General features: G+C 38.1%; 3 protein-coding genes across 6 annotated transcripts; 2 read left to right on the forward strand and 1 right to left on the reverse strand.

The window, feature by feature from the left end:
- Positions 1-52: 52 nt before the first annotated feature.
- LZIC (leucine zipper and CTNNBIP1 domain containing) lies at positions 53-7,509 on the reverse strand. 4 transcript variants are annotated; one of them, XM_082776984.1, is made up of 7 exons: positions 7,382-7,509; positions 6,181-6,324; positions 5,039-5,174; positions 3,876-3,974; positions 3,165-3,260; positions 1,329-1,410; positions 53-470 (listed from the first exon to the last, which is right to left on the reverse strand). In XM_082776984.1, the coding sequence occupies exons 2-7, from the start codon at positions 6,279-6,281 to the stop codon at positions 412-414; spliced, it is 573 nt and encodes a 190-aa protein (XP_082633110.1). In that variant the 5' UTR covers positions 6,282-6,324; positions 7,382-7,509; the 3' UTR covers positions 53-411. The 4 variants fall into 4 exon arrangements, with proteins under 4 accessions (XP_082633110.1, XP_082633111.1, XP_082633109.1 ...); XM_082776985.1 differs by lacking the exon at positions 7,382-7,509 and adding an exon at positions 7,048-7,360; XM_082776983.1 differs by lacking the exon at positions 7,382-7,509 and adding an exon at positions 6,808-7,360.
- NMNAT1 (nicotinamide nucleotide adenylyltransferase 1) lies at positions 7,355-14,198 on the forward strand. Its single transcript, XM_082776982.1, has 5 exons — positions 7,355-7,483; positions 10,250-10,417; positions 10,918-11,101; positions 11,779-11,924; positions 12,529-14,198. The coding sequence occupies exons 2-5, from the start codon at positions 10,294-10,296 to the stop codon at positions 12,927-12,929; spliced, it is 855 nt and encodes a 284-aa protein (XP_082633108.1). The 5' UTR covers positions 7,355-7,483; positions 10,250-10,293; the 3' UTR covers positions 12,930-14,198.
- Positions 14,199-18,074: 3,876 nt separating this feature from the next.
- Positions 18,075-21,035, forward strand: RBP7 (retinol binding protein 7). The gene is made up of 4 exons (XM_082776987.1): positions 18,075-18,204; positions 19,878-20,056; positions 20,358-20,459; positions 20,788-21,035. Exons 1-4 carry the CDS (start codon positions 18,132-18,134, stop codon positions 20,836-20,838), a joined length of 405 nt encoding a protein of 134 aa, XP_082633113.1. The 5' UTR covers positions 18,075-18,131; the 3' UTR covers positions 20,839-21,035.
- The last annotated feature ends 520 nt before the right edge of the window (positions 21,036-21,555 follow it).

Consider the following 21,555-nt stretch of genomic DNA (forward strand, 5'->3'; position numbering starts at 1 on the left):
AACTCACTCATTAGGACTGTTCCTGAAAAAAGATCTGCTTGGTACAACCACATGCAAAAAAAAAAACAGAAGTATTTTAATAGTTAGAGAAATACACATTCAGAAAAGTTGAAAATAGCCGATTCTTTTCAAAGACAGTAATAACAAGGTTTTGTTTTTTGAGTACCACTTAGTGTTTAGCCTCAGAACTTATGTTACTGAGAGGTACACAGACACCAATGTTACCAAGTGCACTTTAAGGTTGTTTACTTCATGTCTTCTGTTTGAGAACCCAGGAGATTTAGGGTTTGTCAATAGGTTTTGCCCGCCCCCCCTTTTTTTTTGCAACATCTTAAAAATAGAAAAAACAATTACAATGACAGAAGTCCAATGCTGCTGACAACTGGAGAGACTCAAGCCTCACACACCTCTTCATTGTTTTGCCTTTTCTACTTCAAAACTTGCTAGAGCAAAAACTTTGTCTCCTGATCCTGTGAAAGGAAAAAATATTTCCAGTAAGTATTAGTAGAAATCGCATTTTAGAGAATTTCCTTACATACAACATAAATCAAGCAAAACATTTGAAATCAAAAGAAATCAAACCTGCATTTTGAAAAGTAGAACACTTGAGCTCATAAAAAGAAAAAACAGAGACATACTGATTTGGACAGCTCCAAAACTAACTATGTAGAGAGCTGCTAATGAAGCACCCTTTTGAACAACAGGGTTCCCACCTTGCCTGCACTCAGAAAGAGGAGCACTGGGAGTTCAGTCACAGAACTAGTTCATCTGTACCCTGACCTAGTCTGGCACATTCCTGCCATTCAAAGCTCTTTCATCCCAATTCTAACAGTAAAAATAGAATGAAGTGTCGTGCTTATTTAATGCATATTATAAATGAACTTTTGGTCTTGTCAACATGATTAGAGTTACAACAATCATGGCAAGAAGAGTGCTTTAAAGCTCTATTTTGACAGCGTGCCAGTAATTGCAGGGTTCTCTGCATCGAGCAGAGGAAAAGGCTCTCCTGAAGTCATTAATGCAAAAAAGTATTGTTTAACTGTACGAGCAATATGTCTGCTTGAGACAGAGCATTCAAGGCTTCAGCATTATGTGGAACACTTGCCTTTTTGTGACTTTTTGGCACTGAATTTATTTGCTGCATTTCTTTTCCCTGATGGGCAGTGTATCAGAGTTTCATTGTTAATAAAAATCAAAAAAAGCATGTCAGAATTTAATGGCATGAATCTTTTGCTTTTATTTTCTGTTTTCTAGAGAATCATACATATTTCTAGTTATCGCTGTTTGAAGAGGCAAAGAAATTGGATTTTATGCGAATGAAAACTTACCAAGGTCAGTGGAGACTTTCTCAAACTGGCTCAGGGCTGCACCGGCATTTGCTGACAAGAAGGTCTCCTCATCAGGTGTCAGCTAAACCAAAAAAGGCCATAACTGAACTTGATACCTTAACTATGCATATCCCCACCGTATTCCCATCATCTCCATCATGAAATGTGACAGCTTACAGGGATTATCAATTTGCAGTTTTATCTAATACTAAAAGCCAAAGTAAAAATGCAAGCTACTGCCCTGCACTGAATTACCTTCCTCAATACCCTCTGTCAGTCCAGAAAGGACAGCGTATGCGCCACTAGGTTTCAAGACCTCCACTGGTAATTTTTGTTGAATTGGTCACCCTGCATCTTTGTACCATCTGCAAAGGATGAGAACTACCTTTTTTTTCTGTCATGTGGTCCATACAGTAAAGAGCTAAGCTCTCAGCTCACCTCCTATCATTTACTGACGAAAGCCAAAAGAGAGCCACAGCCAGCTTTGACCACATTAACAGTGACCTAGAAAACCGTCTCTTCCTTTAAAGTGCTGTAAACCATCGGTGACATTTACACATGTAGATTTTGCTTTCATGTTTGTGTTCTGATGCCTTGGTGACAGATGCCCATAAAATATTTACAATAATGAAGCAATAACCTACATTTGAAAGGTTCAGATATCTAAGTTAAAATTCACTCATTTGAGTACCTCAGATACATCCTTATTAAAGCGAAGAAGAATTAAATGTGTCAAACTACCCACAGCATTTGTGTCAATTTAACAATTAAAAATACAGGCTACAATAGAACATCAGGTACAAACATTTAGAATCATGTCAGATGTAGGGAAAAACTACTAGTTACCTGTCTTTGCTGTATTTCGTAAGCAAGCATCGAACTACCTAACATTTTGCAGTACTGTGCAGACAAACACATAATATTTACCAACATTTGTCACGTTCAGAACAGATGAGAAACCACTATCCTGGGAAGTCCTCTGTGAAGTACGTGACCAATCATTTTAAAAGATAGAGACTGTCAAAGCATAACAGAGTGGCTTGTCTGTGGTGACCCAAGGAACTCATGCCAGGACCTTTGAGTAACTTCACAGATTCCATTCATAATCTTAATTAGATGTGAATCTTAATTAAATGTTTCCAAAACACTTTTTTTCCTCTGACAGTCTAACACGAACAATATTCTGAGGAAAAGCACTTGCTAATATCACCTACCTGGAACGTACCTCCCTTTAGTACCACACTTGGTATTTGCCATCACATTCCCTCATTTACTAGGAAAGTTTAACTACAGAGATACACTCATTTTCTTCATACACCTTCAACAAGAAGAAATAACTTCTCTTCCTCCCTCTAGCGGTAAAAAAACACACCACACACACACAAAAGCAGGATTGTTCTGCACACTGATGCGATTATTGGGCAAATACGTTTAACATCTACATATCAAATGTGTATATCTCACACCAAGGAACAGATATTATCAACAATACAAAACTGAGTTAAAGCTCAATGTGTGTCAAAAGTCTGACAGCTCTTGCTAGGTGGACAGGAGGTAGTTAGCTAGTAAAAGACTTGTATTGCAGTTTTCGTATCATGATCTTGTAGGAACTTTTATGTGATTCACTCCTATGGCCCAACAAAGACCGTTATAGTCTTATATAAATGTACAATACTATTTGGCATGTTTAGTAGCGAGTGCTTCAAGACATTTACTATGAAAGCAAGCTACATTTTATGATTTGTTCATAAAAAAGTTATTTCTTCTTTTAAGATTTGTCTTCAGTATACAGATAAAACGTCTATTCACCAGCTAGCTTTCATGCTAATGCTTTACCTTCTCACCAAGCTTTCTGAGGGCGGTCAGGATTTCAACTTTCTGTTGCGTGTATAGGTCTCGTCCCAACTTTCCAACCATTAAGTCTCTGTCCATCTGGAAACAAAAGAAAAAAAGCAAAACATATAAACCTCTCAGCAGTTTCACTCAATAAAACAGCATGACCACTGCAACAGCCTAAACATACCATCAGTAAGCATGGTACCCATGGAAGTAAGGGACAGACCTACCTATACTTCAAAAGATGGCTGCACATTTTTTCTGACATTGTGCAGATACTCTGCACCTGATGTGCAATTCATTCAAAATTATGGATTCACACATCACTGATACACAAGGGAATCACATTTCACTTAATCTAAATCTCAAATTCAGTCATGATCTGAAACATGAGTGCGCTCTCCAGCCCCTCAACACAATTCTAGATTCAAACTCTTCAGATCTTCCATCTGCAATTATACTCAGCTCACTTTCTGTTAACCATATTTTTGTTTTGAAATAGCAAGATAGAGAATAAATCATATACATTGTTGTCCCCATTACCACAATAAACATTTGAAATTGGACAAACTCTGAAAGATAACTTCTTTATCTCCTCATGATGCTACCACCAAGCTTCCTAACACACTTGGTACTCTCATTGCAATCATTACAAATATAAATCAATCTAGTTCAAATAAACTGTTCTTAAAGCAAAACAGAAACCTTCACCTCTGCCAACCTTGTCCTCAATTGCCTTGGTTGTTTCTTTGCAAACAATCTAATTACTTCTGGAGTTTTAAATGCTTGGCTGATGGCTGCTTGTATTGCCTGCAAGGAAAAGTACAAGAATGACCAGAACTAATAGCAATCATAAACTATAGCTGCATGACAAGATTAATGAAGGCTGGAAAGCATCATTAGTATCCTCTGCATCGTTTGATAAGAGAGCTTTTCTTTGTTTGCATAACCATGGAACTTAGATGAAAAAAATATCCAACATTTACGCAGGGCTTGAAAAATCCACTAATTGGTGCAATTATTCTGAGAAAAAGATGTGCAACTTTTAATTAGAGTCCAGGTCTTAATTAAATTTCCAACATCTTCCTGATATCATCAGGACACAAGTGAATGTGCTGTGCTATCTTAAGCAGTTTTTATGCCCACACTGACAATTACAGTTCTAAGAGTAAGCAGAATGTAATTGATGAGGTCAATCTCCCGTTGCTATTCAAAATACTCTACAGAATATCAGAGCTATTATATTAAATCTCACCACAGTTATTTTTCGACAAACCATGATATCTCTGGAAACAAAACTCAAAACATAGGGCTCGTCAGGAACAAATCATGTTTTCATTAAACACTTGAAAAGACAGAAAATGGATCAGAAGTTTGTTAGTCAACATAAAATAAGATCAATACACCAGAAGAACTTGAATTTACAGTCACCATTAGTCTTTTCATTTGGACTGGGATGACTCTCTGAAATACAAACCAGAACGTATAAAATGCTATCCTTATCCTTCTTAACAAATAGGCAAGAACTTCGTTTCTCACCATATATTGTCCTGGATTGTCTCTCACACCTTTTAAATTATTTAGTAACATTTTCTAATATTCAGGCCCTGCAGTTTCCCACATTTTTTTCTACAATGTTATCACTGATACTTTTTTTCCCCCTCCTGTTTTAAAATGAAGAGACCTAACCAAGTACATACACATGCATTAAATAATAAAAGCATTTAGTGCAGAGATGCAGGTTTCACATGCCCCTGTATAGATATTATAACAGACCACTTAGATTTATTTCCTGTTTTGCTGAGTCCAGGCAGAATCCAACCTACTTTTAATAACACATCAGTCAGACAGATCTGAGTAAGAATCATCTTTACCAGTTGCATGCCACTGAGCTCATCCACCAAAGTCATATCTCCAGACATAATCTTCTTCAGTGAGTCATTGATCTCACTCAGCTGTTCTAGAGTTTCTTTCTTTGTTTCTTCATACTCATCTGCATCTAGTTCCTCTCTAGAGAAGAGCCAACAAGATGTATTAAATCACAGGATTAAAACTGAGATGTCCTTTTTTTCCATATTACATCATGGCGTATCACGAAGCACATATCCTCAAATAGCAATAAAAATATTCACAGCACTTAACGTTATTCCACTTCTAGCCCTCTTAGCTGTTATTTGGCTCATGAATATGAGTTTGCTTCTTGTTTTTGTACCTCTTCATAGCTGTCCATGCAGTTGTGTTGCTTGTACAAATTCATTTGCGTAAAAAGGCAGTGACAGCTCCGAGCTACTAAGCACATGGTGCAACGTTAAAAAATTTATTTGGGATCTCAACAACAAAATGCAGTGAGATTGCCTTACTTAAAAGTAAGGTGGATCAAACTATCTGAAAAGCCCACCTCCTCACTCCAAAACCATCAAGTGATTCAGGCAAAAAAAACAACAAAAAACGTCAACCCTTAATCCTGCTGCTTAAGCCTTGGTAAACTCAAAGAATGACACACAGAACTGTTCTTGAAAATACAAGTTTTTGTTTTTCTATCTCAAACTTTACTAGCCTACAAAGAGCTAAACAGTCAGGAGTATCACATGAAGATGTTAAACAAACTATGGAAAAATATCCACAACCAAATCTATAATTATAAGACAAAGCAAAATAAAAGCACGCAAAAGCAAATAACTGATATTTAAAAAGTTTGTATGAAAACTGAGAATTCTGTGAACAACTACCGCAAGTTAACAAGTCCCACTGAAATATAAAATTTCAAAGAAAATAGTAATGAATATTTTTGCCCTCATTCTCCTCAGGAGGATAGAATGACCTTAATAAAAAATGTTTTTTTCACATCACTTTTACTACTTAATATTAACATCCTATTGTAATTTTTAAAAAATAAAGCCACTTCAAAACACAAAGCCAAAACAAAAAAAAAAGACTTTTGAAAGGTACAGTTCTCTTCTGTCAAACACTTAAGAAAAATATTCCCATTTAAGAGGAAAGCATCTACTTTTATTACCTGCATTCCTCCAGATCTTGAAGCTGCTGCATTAACCTATCCAACTGCTCTTCCAAGTTCTGTTTTAGTTTAGTGGTCTCTGTTGTTCCTCTTGAAGCCATTTTTAGTTTTCATAAGAAAATCCAAAGTTGTTACATAACACTCCTAGGAGAAAGAACGCATTACTGTTATGTATCAACACCTTAAAGCACATTTTAAAGTGATCCGATTGATCAATATATTGATGACAGAATGTCTAATAAAAGCACTTTGAGATCCCAGCAGCAGAAATACTGGAATATTAGGCTGGGTCTACAGGATTTTTGTAGCAGGAAATCATATGCCAAGATAGTAACTCAAACAGCCATATCACATAGAAACATCTCCAAAACCCAGCGTCAGTTACCAAGTGACTTTATGCCTCTCTATAAAAAACCAGCAAGCTCTTATAGGATTCTTTAGGTTGGAGAAGACCCTTAAGGTCATCAAACCAAACCATCAACATCAAGTCCACCAGCAAACCATGTCCCTAAGTCCATGTCTCTTCAATACCTCAATACCTCCAGGGATGGTGACTCTGCCTCCCTGGGCAGCCTGTTTCCATGCCCAACCACCCTTCCCGTGAAGAAATTCTCGCTGATATCCCACCTAATCCTCCTCTGGCACCAACTTGAGGCCGTCTCCTCGCATCCTACAACTCCTCGATTTTTATTCTTCACCTTCTCTACAACCGCCCCTTGCAAAACAACTTCAGAGCCAAAAACCCAAACTTAGGAGCCTGAAGCACGCAAACACCCCACTTGAAACCATTAGCTGCAGAAAAACAGAACATTCTAGAGAAAATCCCTGCTTTTTGGATATTCAATAGGCCAAGTGGCCTGAGCGCACCGATCCGAAGGCTGCACCCAGCCGAGACGCCGGCTCCCCGGGTACCGAGCAGCCGGCCCCCAGCACCCGCACGGATGCCACCGGCACCCCCCGGGCTCTGGAAAGCACCCGGGGAGGCTCCACGACCCTCCCGAGTACCACGGCGAAGCGGTAACGGCGAAGGGCCGAGGGAGGAGACGGGGAAAGAAGCAAGGCCGGCAGCGCCCGGCAGGGAGGGGAGACCGCAGGGGTGCCCGCAGGCAGGGAGGGGAGCGCGGAGAGGGATCCGAGCCCCTCCGGGATCCTCCAGGATCTCTCCGGGATCCCCCCCGGTTCCCTCCCGCCGCCGCCTCACCTGGGGCAGGCCGGGAGCGGGGCGCAGCGGGGCCGCTTCCGGAGCGCCGGGGCCACGGAGATGGCGCCGCCCGCAGCGGCTCTGGGAGCGGGAAGGGCCCGGGTAAGAGCCGGGGGGATCGAGGGGACCGGGGAGGGATCGAAGGGACCCGGGGGGGCCGGGCAGGGCAGGCCGGGCTCTCCGGGTGGGGGTGGCTGCTGGAACGGGCCGGGCAGCGGCGGGCCCAGCGCGGGGCAGCTGGTAGCGGAGCTTCCTTGTGTATGCTGGCGGTGTGATGGGTCTGAATCTTTCTGTTTTTTTTTTTTTGGTTGTTTTTGATAAATGGGTGTTTTCCTCGGAAGTGTGGAGGTGGTAGGCCGAGGCGGACTCACCGCGCTGCCTGCGCACCCGTGGAAGCGAACAGCGTGGGGTGCGGGACCGGGCCAGGATCTGCTGTGGGCACATCCCGGTGGGGTCTGTGCACATACGTGTCGGGTGTCAGGGCTGCGAGTGGTGCACGCTACATGAAATCACATACAAGCATGCCGAGACTTTATATAAACATACATGTAAAGGGTCATATACATTACCTTGCACTTTTTTTTCCTTATGAAAAAGTGAAAATGATCCACGGCATCCTATGCTTACAGAAGCAATAACTGAGCACAGCTTTACCTTCTTTCTTTTTAAGCCTCTACAGAGGGATTTTACTAACATTTTATGTAGTACTTGATATCAGGGAGCAATAACGGATGTGGCTGTTTGCAGTGTTGTGAAACAAACCACACTTAACTGACTGCACATAGCTTGTACCAAAGAGTTAGAACTGTATGAAGGTCATTTCGTACAACGCAGGTCCCAGCTCTGTAGGTACTCTGCTGGGTATAAGGATGACAAACTAGCGTCAGTAATCACAGTGATACCTCCTGTCATCTGCACTGCTCTCCACATCAGCCATGTAGCTGTTTTCTATGCAAATGGTCCTAGACAGAGGATGTCAATGCAGATTAGGAGGCTGAGAGTACGGGCAAACTGTGATGTTCTTAATTTCTGTGCAGATATGCAGTGCTGCAAGGTGATTTTATGCTGCAATACCTGTCTGTTTCTAAAGAGCGCAAAAAAGGATTAAAAAGGACGTTTGACTAACTCAAGAAGGCACTATACATTTTCATCTTAAAATCTTCAATTTTTCCCTTACCTTATTTTTTTTTTTTTAAGCAGAAAATCAATCCTTTTCCAATTTGCAGTATGAGTCACTTTCTTTAGCAAGTGGGGCTTTATGCATTACAAAGGCAAGTCCAACTCCTTTCCTTGCCTGTTCCCATAGTAACTCTTCGAGCTGATGCCCCTGTGAAGACTGCATTCCAAGTAACACCAAACCCTTCGAATGCTGAACTACTCTGCAATAATAAAGAATATTTTAAAAGTTTGTGAAACTCAAAAGCATAGAAAAGTACCAAAACTTGCAAAATGTACCTCGTAAGATGCCTTGCAAGATTTCCTTTTATTCAAGGGCTATTTGATGTTAGTAGGTAGGAGCTGTTAAAAGATTCAGCTGTGATGAGATATATCACCACTGTGGCAGCACTGAGCATTGCTGTTTCTTTGCAAAGAAGACTGATCATGAGGCTGACCTTGTGGGATTTTTCCAGGCAGATTGTGCTGTAGAAATAATGGCAGACCATTCAGTGCTCAACCCCAGTGCCTCAGACATCTCACAAACAGTAACAAGCAGCAGAATGGCCCATAATATATTCCAGTTTTCATTTGCTTGTTCAGGGCCAGCCTAGGAGAAACCATCGTGGCAAGCCAGAATGTTCTCATGAAACACTGAGGAGCAAAAATCCATGCAGTGGGAGCAGAAATGAAAATGATGAGTGGTGAAATTTACTTGTTTTCACCAATTCTTAAACATCTTTCTGAAACTCAAGTTGCAGAATTGGAACAGTGCAATTGTATTTTTAAAAAGGAAAAAAAAATCTGGTATTTAATTGCAGCTTTCACTAAACTTTTTTAAATTCATTTTTCTTCTATCATTAGTTTCACCGGTATACACAGTACCTGCTTTCCACAAAACCAAGTAGATTGGTTGTTTTCATGTTTAGGCCATAGCACTATCTTGCATACTAGGAGCATGTAAAATAAATCCCAAAGAAATGTTAACCCTCCTCTCTTCCAGAATTTAATTCAATATAATGTTAATTATGTAGATTTTGCTGAAAATAATCACTGCAAGTTACAGCAGCAGCACTGGGAACTCTCAGAGGATATTCTATTACCCACTCTTAGCACCAGAAGTAAGGAAGTTATTTATAAGGAAGTTCCCTGCAAATGTGTCTCTCGGCACTTGATTGGCATTGGCATCTGAAAAAAAAAACAAAACACAAAACCAAACAACTATGACATTCTAATAAAGTTTGTCCTGGAATTGGAGACCTTAATCTCTCCTCCTGATTTTTTTGTTTGGTTGTTTTTTGTTTATTTTTGTTTGTTTGTTTGTTTTTTTGCACAAGCTGCTTTTCTTTCGAGTGGGCAGTACACTAGCTTCTCTTTTGATGAGCTGTCCGTTTTTAATTAACTTCTAAAGGTGCTTCCTTCTCTTGCATATAGGAGGGAATTACAACTGCCAAGCTAACACATGGACAAGGCAAAGTTAGGTTCACATATCTATTACATATGTTGTCCTCCTTGCATTCTATTCAGGAATAACAAGGAAGAACTAGAGGGAGTGTTTTTAATCTCTTAAAAGCTGGATAATGCAGTATCACATGAATGATCACAAGCCAAATGCTGATGGGGGGAAAATACAGTGATCAATTTGCCCTTGAAATCATCTGCTTATTGGCAGCACAAATGAGTAGAAATAATTATTTTTGATCTCTCTCACAGTAACTAGGCCCAACGTTCTCCTCTTGGCTCTGTAGCTGTGAGGAATGGCTATGGAAGATCCCGACAAGAAGACTGAATTAGTACTGCTGGCCTGTGGGTCCTTTAATCCCATTACCAACATGCATCTCAGGCTATTTGAGCTGGCTAAAGACTATTTTGATGAAACAGGTAGGATGGTAATTTATATCATTCAAAACAGCTCTCTATCCAGACACTTAAATGTTAAGGTGAATATTTTGTTTATGCCTGTTTGACAGTGATAGATATTTTTGGAAAACTGATTAGGTATTGAAGCTAGTATGAGTATGTATCCTACTGACTCCTCTAGGCTAAATACAGTCTCACTTATTTGCTGCCTTTTACTAATTCTAATGAACTAAAGCACTGGTTTTATAGTTTTTCTGTCTGAAATCAGAAAAGCATGAGCAGATGTCATAGAGATATATCTTTCTAATATTTCTTACTGAATATTTAATTGTGCCTCCTTGTACAGTGGCAAAAATATACCGTACTTTTCCACTGGGCTAGTTATTAGAGCTGTCACTGATGTTCTTAAAGACTGCAGTGAACAATGAGTGTGTAATAGTTTAAATACAATACTGTGGAAATAACATCTGCTCAGCCACTTTTCATGTTCTTGTGCGATACGCTTTTTTTTTCCCCCACAGGAAAATACAAAGTAATCAAAGGAATAATTTCACCAGTAAGTGACGCATATAAGAAGAAAGGTCTGATCAGTGCTGATCACCGAGTAACTATGGCAAAATTAGCGACCAAAAACTCAGATTGGGTGGAAGTTGATGACTGGGAAAGCAGCCAGAGTGAGTGGGTCGAAACAGTAAAAGTTTTAAGGTATTCTTCTGTAAAATCCTAAAAGTTTTAAGAACCTATAGAATAATAAGGAATGGTGTTAGCTCTTGCAAGTTAGACTAACTCCAAATCATGTGAATAAATAAACTCAGTGAAGTCAAAAGTACTATTTGTATAAACATTGTAAGTGAAGGATTGCAATGTTAGTCATGAACGTACACGAAATGTGCCTGAGAACAGCTTCTAAGACAATATATTTTTTCTTAGGCTCTATTTATTTTTTGTGCTGAAAAGATACTCCTAAGAAAAGACAAGAGACTAGAATAGGGTGGGCATAAGCTATGCAAGCTTCTCTCATTTGATTTCGTTTGTGCTATGCTGCCAATTTGTGTATTTAAAGGCTAGCATGAGAATCATCTAAAGTAATATCTTTTTTTTTTTTTTAATGTTTTTTGCTCTTTCAGTCACTGCTACTTAACTGAGGTTCTTCTTTTTCTTTAAAAAACAAGGAAACAAACCTTGTAGTTGTTGCTTTGAAATCTCTGCACTTTTACCATCTTATAAGCCAACTCTCAGAAGTCCTTCCAGCAGATCAGTTCTTGGATGGGTTTTCTGTGAAGACACTACAAGAGGAAGTGGTGAAAGGTTATTTAGTAGATAATACTCTTCCCTATATTCTCTTGCATCTTTAAAATATCTTAAATACCTCTGTTTTGCAGGTACCATCATCAAAAGCTTTTGTCTTCTGATCCCACTAATAGTCTGCAGAATGCTTTACCTTTAACAAAGCCAGGACGGAAGAGGAAACAGGAACCAAATAGACACGACCCTATTAAAAAGAAAACTCAGAGTCCAGATATAAAAAGTTAAGTCTATTTGCAAATTAAATGCTTAACAATAGTTGCTATTTCAAGGGAATTGTGCTGATGAGTAACCTTTTTTATGCTACTTTTTGTTTCTGATTTTAGTGAAAAAGGTTACTCATCTAGATTCCAAAGCATAAATGGTGGGTTTTGGTTGTTTTTTTCTTTCCTTTTATGCAATCCCCTTCACCCCTTGCCATGCAAAAGCTAGCTCCTCTTCTGTAACTCTACAGAGTGTCACATAAAGTTTTAAAACCATTACAGTATCCCTTCCTAATTAGCTATTCTGAAATCCTCTCTAGATTTTCTTTTACTTTGATCCTTTGATTGATTCACCCCAAAGCTAAATAAGCATATTAGAGTATATTTTTTGGTCCTCTTGAATGAAAAGGCTTCCATAACCTTTTGTCAGAGAAACCTTGTGTTAAGGCTACTAATTGTAAACTCTGTGCTCTGTATATATATATATATGTATATATATATATCTTAATCTCATCTTAACCAAGATAGGAAGAGTTGGTCTAGGTACTAAATGTCCCCATCAAGCTAGCTAAAATCTGGTGGCCTTAAACAAAGCCCAGTTTCTCATTTATTTTTCTTTTTAAGGTACCCCACAGATTAAACTGCTTTGTGGAAGTGACGTGCTGGAATCCTTTGGGATCCCCAACCTGTGGAAGTTGGAGGACATCACTGAAATTGTGCAAAATCATGGCCTTGTATGCATCAGTAGGGCTGGAAGCAACGTTCAGAAATTCATCTACGAATCTGATGTTTTGTGGAGACATAAGAATAATATTCACCTTGTGGAAGAATGGATCACAAATGACATTTCCTCCACCAGGATCAGGAGAGCACTGCGGAGAGGCCAGAGCATACGTTACCTAGTGCCTGATGTAGTTCTGGCATACATAGAAAAAAATAATCTATATAATCTAGAAAGTGAAGACAAGAATGCTGGGGTTGTCTTAGCTCCCTTACAAAAATACGCAAGTGATTCCAAGAACTAACAGGCACTATACAGCAAATTTACTTTCTGCTGTGAAAAGGTACTAGTCGGTACAGTTTGTTTTTTTTTTTAGTTTTTATTTTCTTGTTTGTTTTTGGTGACTTTTTTATTAAATAGCAGGCAAATTCTGTGGCTTTAGTAGACATGTAGTTGCTGTTGAGGTTTGGTTTGCTTAAGAATTGGGCCCACACAATCTTTTTTAAAAATCCAGTTAGAAGATTTTCACTTTTAAGCATATTGTCACAGTTCATGAACTAAATACAAGAATTCACAGCAGTATATGAGAATTACAAATTGATGAACAGATAAATGAAAATGTTCTGATTTGTTTTAACTCAGACTGCTCTGACTGCTATTTATAAAATAGGAACACAAATGTTTTTAATAACTCACAGTGCTGTAAGTAATAAATCCATTTCATTTCAAAACATACCACTTACTGATAGTAAATCCCTATAATTACTACTACTTTTTAAGTTGCTAACATATGATGCAACTTAAAGAAATGATTTAGCTGTACCCTGGAAGGGAAAAACTTACTCCTGGCTGAAATGGCGCTAGATAGATCATGCTTTTAGTTGCCTGCCTTTCAAATATGAAGCCCGTTTACTTGCTCTCACACAGTTTGCTCCCCAAATTGGCTTGTGCTTTACTTTTCCATTCATGTTTCCAGAGCTGTAGATTCAGTTCAACAATGTTTCTCATAAGAGGATGGACCTACTTCAGAAACTGGTGTATGGCCATTGATTTAATGGAAAGAAGTTAATAATAGTGTCACTGCAGATTCTCAGACAGTTGTCCCTTTATTTCAAATAATAAATGAGCCTTTACTTTTGAGCCAAATATATGTACCTAGATATGTTTTTATGTTAGTGGAGTTGAAAAGAAATAGTAGGACACTAATACTGTTCATAAGTGAAATGTTTTTCTTTGCTGGAAATCTGGTTTAGAATCTAAAAACATATTGTCTGTATGAAGTGAATATAAACTAAAGAGGCACTGTGAATGTCATGGTAATATAATTCTACCTCCCTTTCTTTGCTGTCATCCCATTTTTGGTTTGGATTATGTGCCTTAATAAAAATGTCAAGGTTTCCAAGACACAACCTAACAGGTCAACAGCTTTTTCATACTATCTTCTCAAGACAAATCTGTTCACGTTTCAGATCAACAAAGCCAACAGAACATGAAGTTCTTGGTGTGCAGAATGTAGGTGGTGGTGGGCAAGACTAGAACCATGGACTTGCTTTGGGATCATAACTGTGATAACCTGTCATCCTTATTCCCTGGCAGGTGATTCCCAAAAAAGAATGCAGAGGTGTGGCCTTCACTGAGAGCTTAGGGTGAATCTGGAAGCCAGAAGCCAAACACAGAACATCACGGGTTGCCCTAGAATGTGCAGGGCTCATATAGAACCCATCAGGAGATTAAAGACTCTAATGGGAGAACGTGTAACCTGCAGTGGAGCTAGGATCACATATACGAACCTGGAGCCTCACAATATTATAAAAGTACCATGTACTAGAATCTCTGTTCTGCTAGCTGTGTAAAGGTGGCCATCTGTGGTGGTTTTACTTGGGTGGGCAGCTGAGTTCCACTACAGCCACTCTCTCACTCCCCCTCTTCAAAGGCACACCATCTACAGGTAATGTACAAGGAAATCTTTAGTGTAACAAAATCAAGGCACAGCTTAGAAGGTCATCTGTAACTCTTCTGTGACATAGAGTAGCATCACAGATAGTAGTTTTTTTTTTTTTTTTCTCCTTGGTGATTTCTGCATCAAATGTGCTCAGTGCCATTTTTTCCCTTAGAGCTTAGGCAAGCTTACACAGTCTTTTGATAATGAGGCTGGGTTCATGTATCATCAACAGTTACAAAGGCATTGAAGGACATATTAAGCCCCTATGTCACACCTTAGCATCAAACTGCCATTGAAGATAAACTATATTATTGATGGTGCATGTGAAAGGATAAGATCTATGTTATTCTTTCGTCTGTTGTCTTTCTTGATGGTTGACAAGAAGAGAGAGCAGGAAAGTGTTATTTTCAGCATGCACGTCAACAAGTGTGCTTCTGAATAAACAGAGCAGATATTTCCAGTAGGAAAGCACCCCATTTATGTGGCCACTTTTCAGAGTAAAACTGCACTTTAGGTTTATTCTTCCAAATAATTACATTGTTATATATTGGTGCACTGTGTAATTCTAGAGAAACTGCATATTTAACAGGATGTTTATAAAGCTGTGATCTTCAGACAGTTATTTCACTGCATTTTAATGTAGTTATATGTGATGAGTCTTCTGATAAAATAAATTGCATGCAGTATGATAATTTTAGTCATTAACCAAATCTGATGTTTGATGACTGCATAACTTTTAAGTAGTAATGATGTCAGTATGGTTTTGTCTATACAAAACAGAATATTGGTCAAAAATCGTGGTGAATATGGATCTTTTGTTTTACCAGTGGGATCCAGAAATCTTCCTATCACAACACTAGAAGTAAACATATACTGACAATCTGCTGTTCTGATCAGTTCTAAATATCAGCATCACAGTCAGTGAGGTGTCATATTCTGAAACTTTCACGTAGTAAAACATGCAAGAGTTGACTAAGTCTAAGAGAGAATGTATATACTTGTAAGGTTTGGGAATCATGCAGTTCATTTAACTTCTTTATAGGAGTTGTAATGCATTCACAGATATTCTGCAAGAAAAAAATGAGGCTTGCTTTCTTGACATTATTGCTTTTGGTTGTACTCTATTAAAAGAACATAGGGTCCTTATACCACAAAAGTAATTCAGACTCAAATTATTTTACAAATACTGCAACAGCAGTAGGAACCATTTAATTTACTTCTGTAATGAGGCCACATCATTGGCAGAATGTTTTATAAGCTCAGTGCTGAACAGCAATTAAGATGGACATGGAAAATATATCTTTCCACAAAAAAAGAAAAATAGGGGAAGATGAAATGAACCATCACAGGAGGTGGCCAGAACACTAGGGAGTTCTCACAAAGTTGCATACACAGTTCCTTGGCTTAGTCTTGAAATAGTTACCTGAGTATCCTCCATAAATCTTAGTTCGAGATTTTGAACTGATTTACAGAAAGAAGCACCACATCCTGGGCAATCAGCACAATCTTAATTTTCAGCTAAAAAGTTAATCCAGACTTTTGTGGAGGATTTATACTAGTACCGACTTCTCTTTACTTGGAAGAGTCAGTAGTATTGCAACAGTTCTCTTTTAGTATTGTAACCTTGTAATAACAAATTGTGGGTGAAATGCTACTACTGGAGTCCAGGGGAAACATTAATTTGCATTTCTCTGTACCATTCCCAGTTTAGTATAGGTTAGAGAACAATATCCAACTGCAAACAGGAAAGAAGCTTTGACGTCCTAATTTCCTACTCACATGATTCTGTGAGTCATATAGGTCAAACTGTCAGCTCCAAAAATGTAGTTAAAGTTCAGTGAAACAATTTTCTCTGCAAAATATTATCCTTTTGTTCAGCCTGACCTGAATCAGTGACCAGGTAAATGTAGTAGCTGTAGGTGATTTTTTTCATTCAAGATTCAGAATACCAAATTCTCTTTTTACTAGCAGCAGTTAAGATTTCCCTTGTCCATCAATTTTCGGTTTTTCTTTCAATGTAGCCTTCACTGTCATGATCGTTATTGTCCCATCTGACAAATTAAAATGTAGGATTAAGCTGATGCTTAAAACATATGCACAATTTTAGGAACTGTTGTTTTCCCCATTTTACAGATAAGAAACTCCAGTACTTCAAAATTCTAGACTGCTTACTATTTCAGGGTTATAAATTCCCATTTCTTTTTAAATGTACTTTGTAAATTGTCACAATTAGGCGTACAGTTTGCAAAAAGTGGCCACAGATGGAAGAACTGCAGGTAACTGGAGAATTGTATGTATTCTGTAGGAATTCAAGTCTTATTTCTAAATTCCTCACATATCATTTCCCTTTGAAGTGTTCTTCTATTCATTTTTGAAAATATATGACTGGGTCATCACTTAAGGAATTTATTTCACTGTGTTGAAGTCTAATATTGAAGCTTCCCAGCTGCACCATGTGCTATACTCTCTATATACTCTAGCACAATGCACAGCACCTAATAAAGCATCAATGGGATTAATGCTCCATATGATCTCCCCTTTACTGTATGCGTCAAGAATAAAAAGCAAGGGGAGAGCCACATCTTCTATCTACATGAGTACTTTTTGAATTTCTTATTGTCATTAGCTGTTTTTAGGAGTTAAATGTGAATTGCAAGAACAGGTATTTGACTTCTTTCCTTTAGAAAAATTGATAAATATAGAGCTGTAGAACTGTGAACAGATCTCTGGCCTCTAGATCTGTTGTCTCATGCTTAGCTGTTACATAAACTTTCTGTCTGATAAAAGCACCAGGGAAACAAGAGAATTTGGTGTTCACTCTGCATGCTTCCCATGTGCTTGGATGTCCATTTACCTAAGATATAACTAACAGAAGTACAGAACACAAGTGGGTAAACTGTGGCACAGCAGAGTTGTGTTGAGAGTCACATTAGAGAATAACATATGCAAAAACAATTGGTCTCTCACTTTCCTGTTACAGCCACTAGACAACAATGCTGCCTATTATTCATTCCAGGAATAAACCAATGAGACACTCTACTTAGTTCTATTCCTGTATCATAAGTACTACTTTAAGACTTGCAGATACAGTACCATGAACAATTTACCAGTCAACCCCTGCCTGCTAAAACATCATGAATTTGCAGTGGGTAGATCACCTTTTCAACAAATATGTAGATTTCAGATCATAAACCCCCATACCCAATATACACGCAAGGAATCTGACTAATGACAAATTGTGTCCATGATTCTCTTTAAAGTATACAAGACAGACAGAAGTTTAACCAGTTTTTCGTTTGTACTGTGTGACTCTTGGGTTAATAACATTTGCTCCATACAAAGATTTCAGAAACTGTGAACTTTTCCCTCCAACCCAGCCGAAGCTAATCCACAAATGTCCTGTCACCTATTGGCTCAGCAACAGTACCCCTCCCCTCCATCAGAAAGGATCTCTGATGTAATTCCACCCACAGTCTTCCTCATATAAGGCCTGGTTGGAAGGCTATTTCTTTATTTTTGCTTGTTGCTCAGGGGTTCATTGCAACTTCTTTCTGCAGTCTAGAAATGCCTGTAGACTTCAGTGGAACCTGGAACCTTGTGAGCAATGACAATTTTGAAGGCTATATGGTGGCTTTAGGTAGGTGAAATACCTCATTCTATCCTTCTTCCTTCCCCCATAAGATTCCTTCTGAATTTTAAGTGTTTGAGTTCTTTCAAAATCTAGATATTGGTGAAGCTTTTTTTGTCCAGAAAAACAATGGAGAGGTATTTGTTTGCTGATTAATTACATAGCATTAGCAATTATTTTATCCTGTAACCCAGGCATCCTGGCAGGTTCCAGGAACTCAGCCTGGTACTTGTTAAAAGCAGAACTTCTGAATACTTTTTATATGAGATGAGGGAGAGTTCTCCCCGTCCGCTGAGTTTCTCTTGCTTTTCAGAACAAACTTATAGACCTTAGTTTAGGTCTAGTCTTAGGGTTAGTTACTAAATAACAAACAAGTTCTTGTGTATTTGTCAATTCAAGGCAACTGTTTTGCTTAGTATCATGAATCTTTAAACAGCTCACAAAAGACTTCGCTTATTCTGTGACCTGTTGAGCAGTCCTTCTAACTATCCCTTTCCTCATGTGCTTGAAGTTAACCTCTTATCTCATTCAGATCTTTATGGAGATATTAATGGTGCTGTAATGAGAACTAAAAGTTCTTGGTACTCTATTACCTTCCATGTGCAAAGCTAATTATAGACTGACAGCAGGTAACCCTGCATATCCCCTTCCCCTCACCTATCTCTGCCACCTCTTTCTGCCTTGCAGACTTGTGTAAGCTGACTGCTAGCAGTATCCCTTGCAGGTAATTGCATGTGCAAGTAGAATGCAATCTATATTCTATCCATATATATGCTGGGTGACCTACTTTAATCGTCTAGTCGATAGTTTTAGCATGTTGAAAACTCTTCTCCCTTTCTTCATCCTGCTGTGTTGTCATAGGGGGAGGAGGGTATTCCATAATGAGGATTTATTCCCAAGTCCCCAAATCTGAAATTTGAATACAAAGCAATTTCGTTATAAGCAATAGATTCACTTTTTTTTTTTTTTTTCCATGATAATAAATATTGTCTGCCTATATAAAGGATTTTTAAATGAAATTTAACACCTCATCTTATGTAAAACTAGAGCATGTAACTATTGTCTGCTAAATAGATGGTTTGTTCCTCTAAATAAATAAACATTCACTACGATAAAATAAAATAGAAATAAACCCTAAAAGCAATACTTCAAGCTCAGTATTACCAAGACCGTGAGGATGATGTTCAAGACAACTGATTGTTACAGATAACCAGGCAATATTTTAAGTGTGATGTTTTCTAGTTGCACTCAAAAGGTCTTAATAGCCAGTGGCATGTCCTGAAAATGAGCGTGAGTAATTCAATTTTAGGACTGTCTTTCATTTGACTCTAAGGTACAGTGTAGAGAAAATTCTTGTTACTATGCATAACACCTTTCCTCATTCAAAGGATGAAAGAATAGGTATTAATTATTCTCTGTATCTAATAAAGAAGGGGTTCTTGAGGGGTATGTGTGGGGAAACCAAATTTTGAAGAACATGCATTGAACTGTATAACATATAACAGTTTGGGACGGGGGAACCCAAACCAACAACACAAAAAAACAAAGCAACTAAAAAAATCCATCGAACCCTTGCATAGCAAGCTATTCTTAAGAAATGCTTCTAGAAGCAATAAAGGTAAATCCTGGCTGTCAGAATGGCCGGTGATGAGCACAACTTATCCTTTTTTCTCCTGTCAAAGGTATTGATTTTGCAACACGCAAGATAGCAAAAATGCTGAAGCCTCAGAAAGTGATCAAACAGGATGGGGACATGTTATCTATCCATACCACAAGCACATTCAGAGACTACATGCTCCAATTCAAAATTGGAGAAGAGTTTGAAGAAGACAATAAAGGCCTGGATAACAGGAAATGCAAGGTAAGATTGACTATATATAAAATAATAATAAAAAAAGTTCTTACAGAATTAAGATGCCATGATCAATCTTGCTACTTCAGCTGAAGTTATCAAGAATACTATTTCTAGTGTGACACAGAGGCAGGAACCTTAATTTACTTTTTCCTGCACAATAGAATTTAGTCTTTTATTTTATTTTATTTTATTTTATTTTATTTTATTTTATTTTATTTTATTTTATTTTTTCACAAAAAGGATATTAACTAGTAGGTATATTTCAGAACTGAGATAACATATAGGAACACTGTTTCTTCTTCAACAGAGCCTAGTTACCTGGGACAACGACAAACTTGTCTGTGTCCAGATTGGTGAGAAGAAGAACAGGGGCTGGACTCACTGGCTTGAAGGAGATGACCTCCACTTGGTATTTGCTTTACTTCAGATTTGTATATATATTTCAGAATTGTATCTATGACAAAAATACAGTTTTTATTGTGATCATAACGTGCACAAGTTATCATCTCAGTAGTATACGCAATTGACAGTACACATTCTGCTTTCAGCTAGCCTAGCTGGAACAATTTTACTGTTTCATTTTTCTTTCTCTTGCATATTTAAATTCAGAATATTAAGCATAACTTACTAGCATAGCAGGTGAGTGATTGTCAGTACTCATGGCAAATGACTGATGTTCATCTTTGGAGATGATTCCTTTGATTACTATATATTTAATTTAATTATTTTTTTTTTAGGAGCTTCGTTGTGAGAATCAAGTATGTAGACAAGTCTTCAAGAGAGCTTGAATATGAGTGTTGGTTCCTACATGGAAAGACAGCTATATACAGGAGGCCATGCATCCTCGTGTCCAATGACAGCTGTACAGACAAGAGTTGATTCCTTCTACCTGTTAATCTAAATGATATTATATTTCTGGCTCAGGAAATGCTGTCTGTTAGCCATGTTAAATATCTGATTTTTGCTAATAAACACCAAAAACAATCTTAAATACCTGTCTTCTGAATGTATTGACAGAGGGAAGGAGAAAAAAGACAAATGACAGGGCTTGGTTTACAGTTAACTACTGGTCTAAATCAGAACAATACACAAAAATAAGAAGTCTAAACAGGCATGCCAACATCAAACAAGAAGAGAGCTGAAATCTGTGTAATTCTGGGAGTGGTAAAAAGTAAAGAGGACTTCACAAGATACAAGTTCATTATTCAAAATACTTCTTAAGCTGCAGATTAGTATTTCAGGAGAAGTTAACGTTTGCATTTTAAATGTGTTATGTAAACTTTATGTTGTGCCATAGCTGCTTTGTTCTCAAAATAATTAAGTTCAGCTTACCAGAGGGGGAGCGAGCCTATGACAAAATAGTGTCATCCCACAATAATGACAAGAGGTTTGAGCAATCACGTAGGTTCCAGTCTGCAAGGCAATTGAATGCCATTAGCACACACACAGAGTAAAAACAATGCTACTCAAGACTTACTTGCACGTGGTTGTTCAATTAGGTTAAC

This window comes from Aythya marila, assembly GCF_965140915.1.
Source record: "Aythya marila genome assembly, chromosome: 21".
In the NCBI taxonomy this organism is placed as follows: domain Eukaryota; kingdom Metazoa; phylum Chordata; class Aves; order Anseriformes; family Anatidae; genus Aythya; species Aythya marila.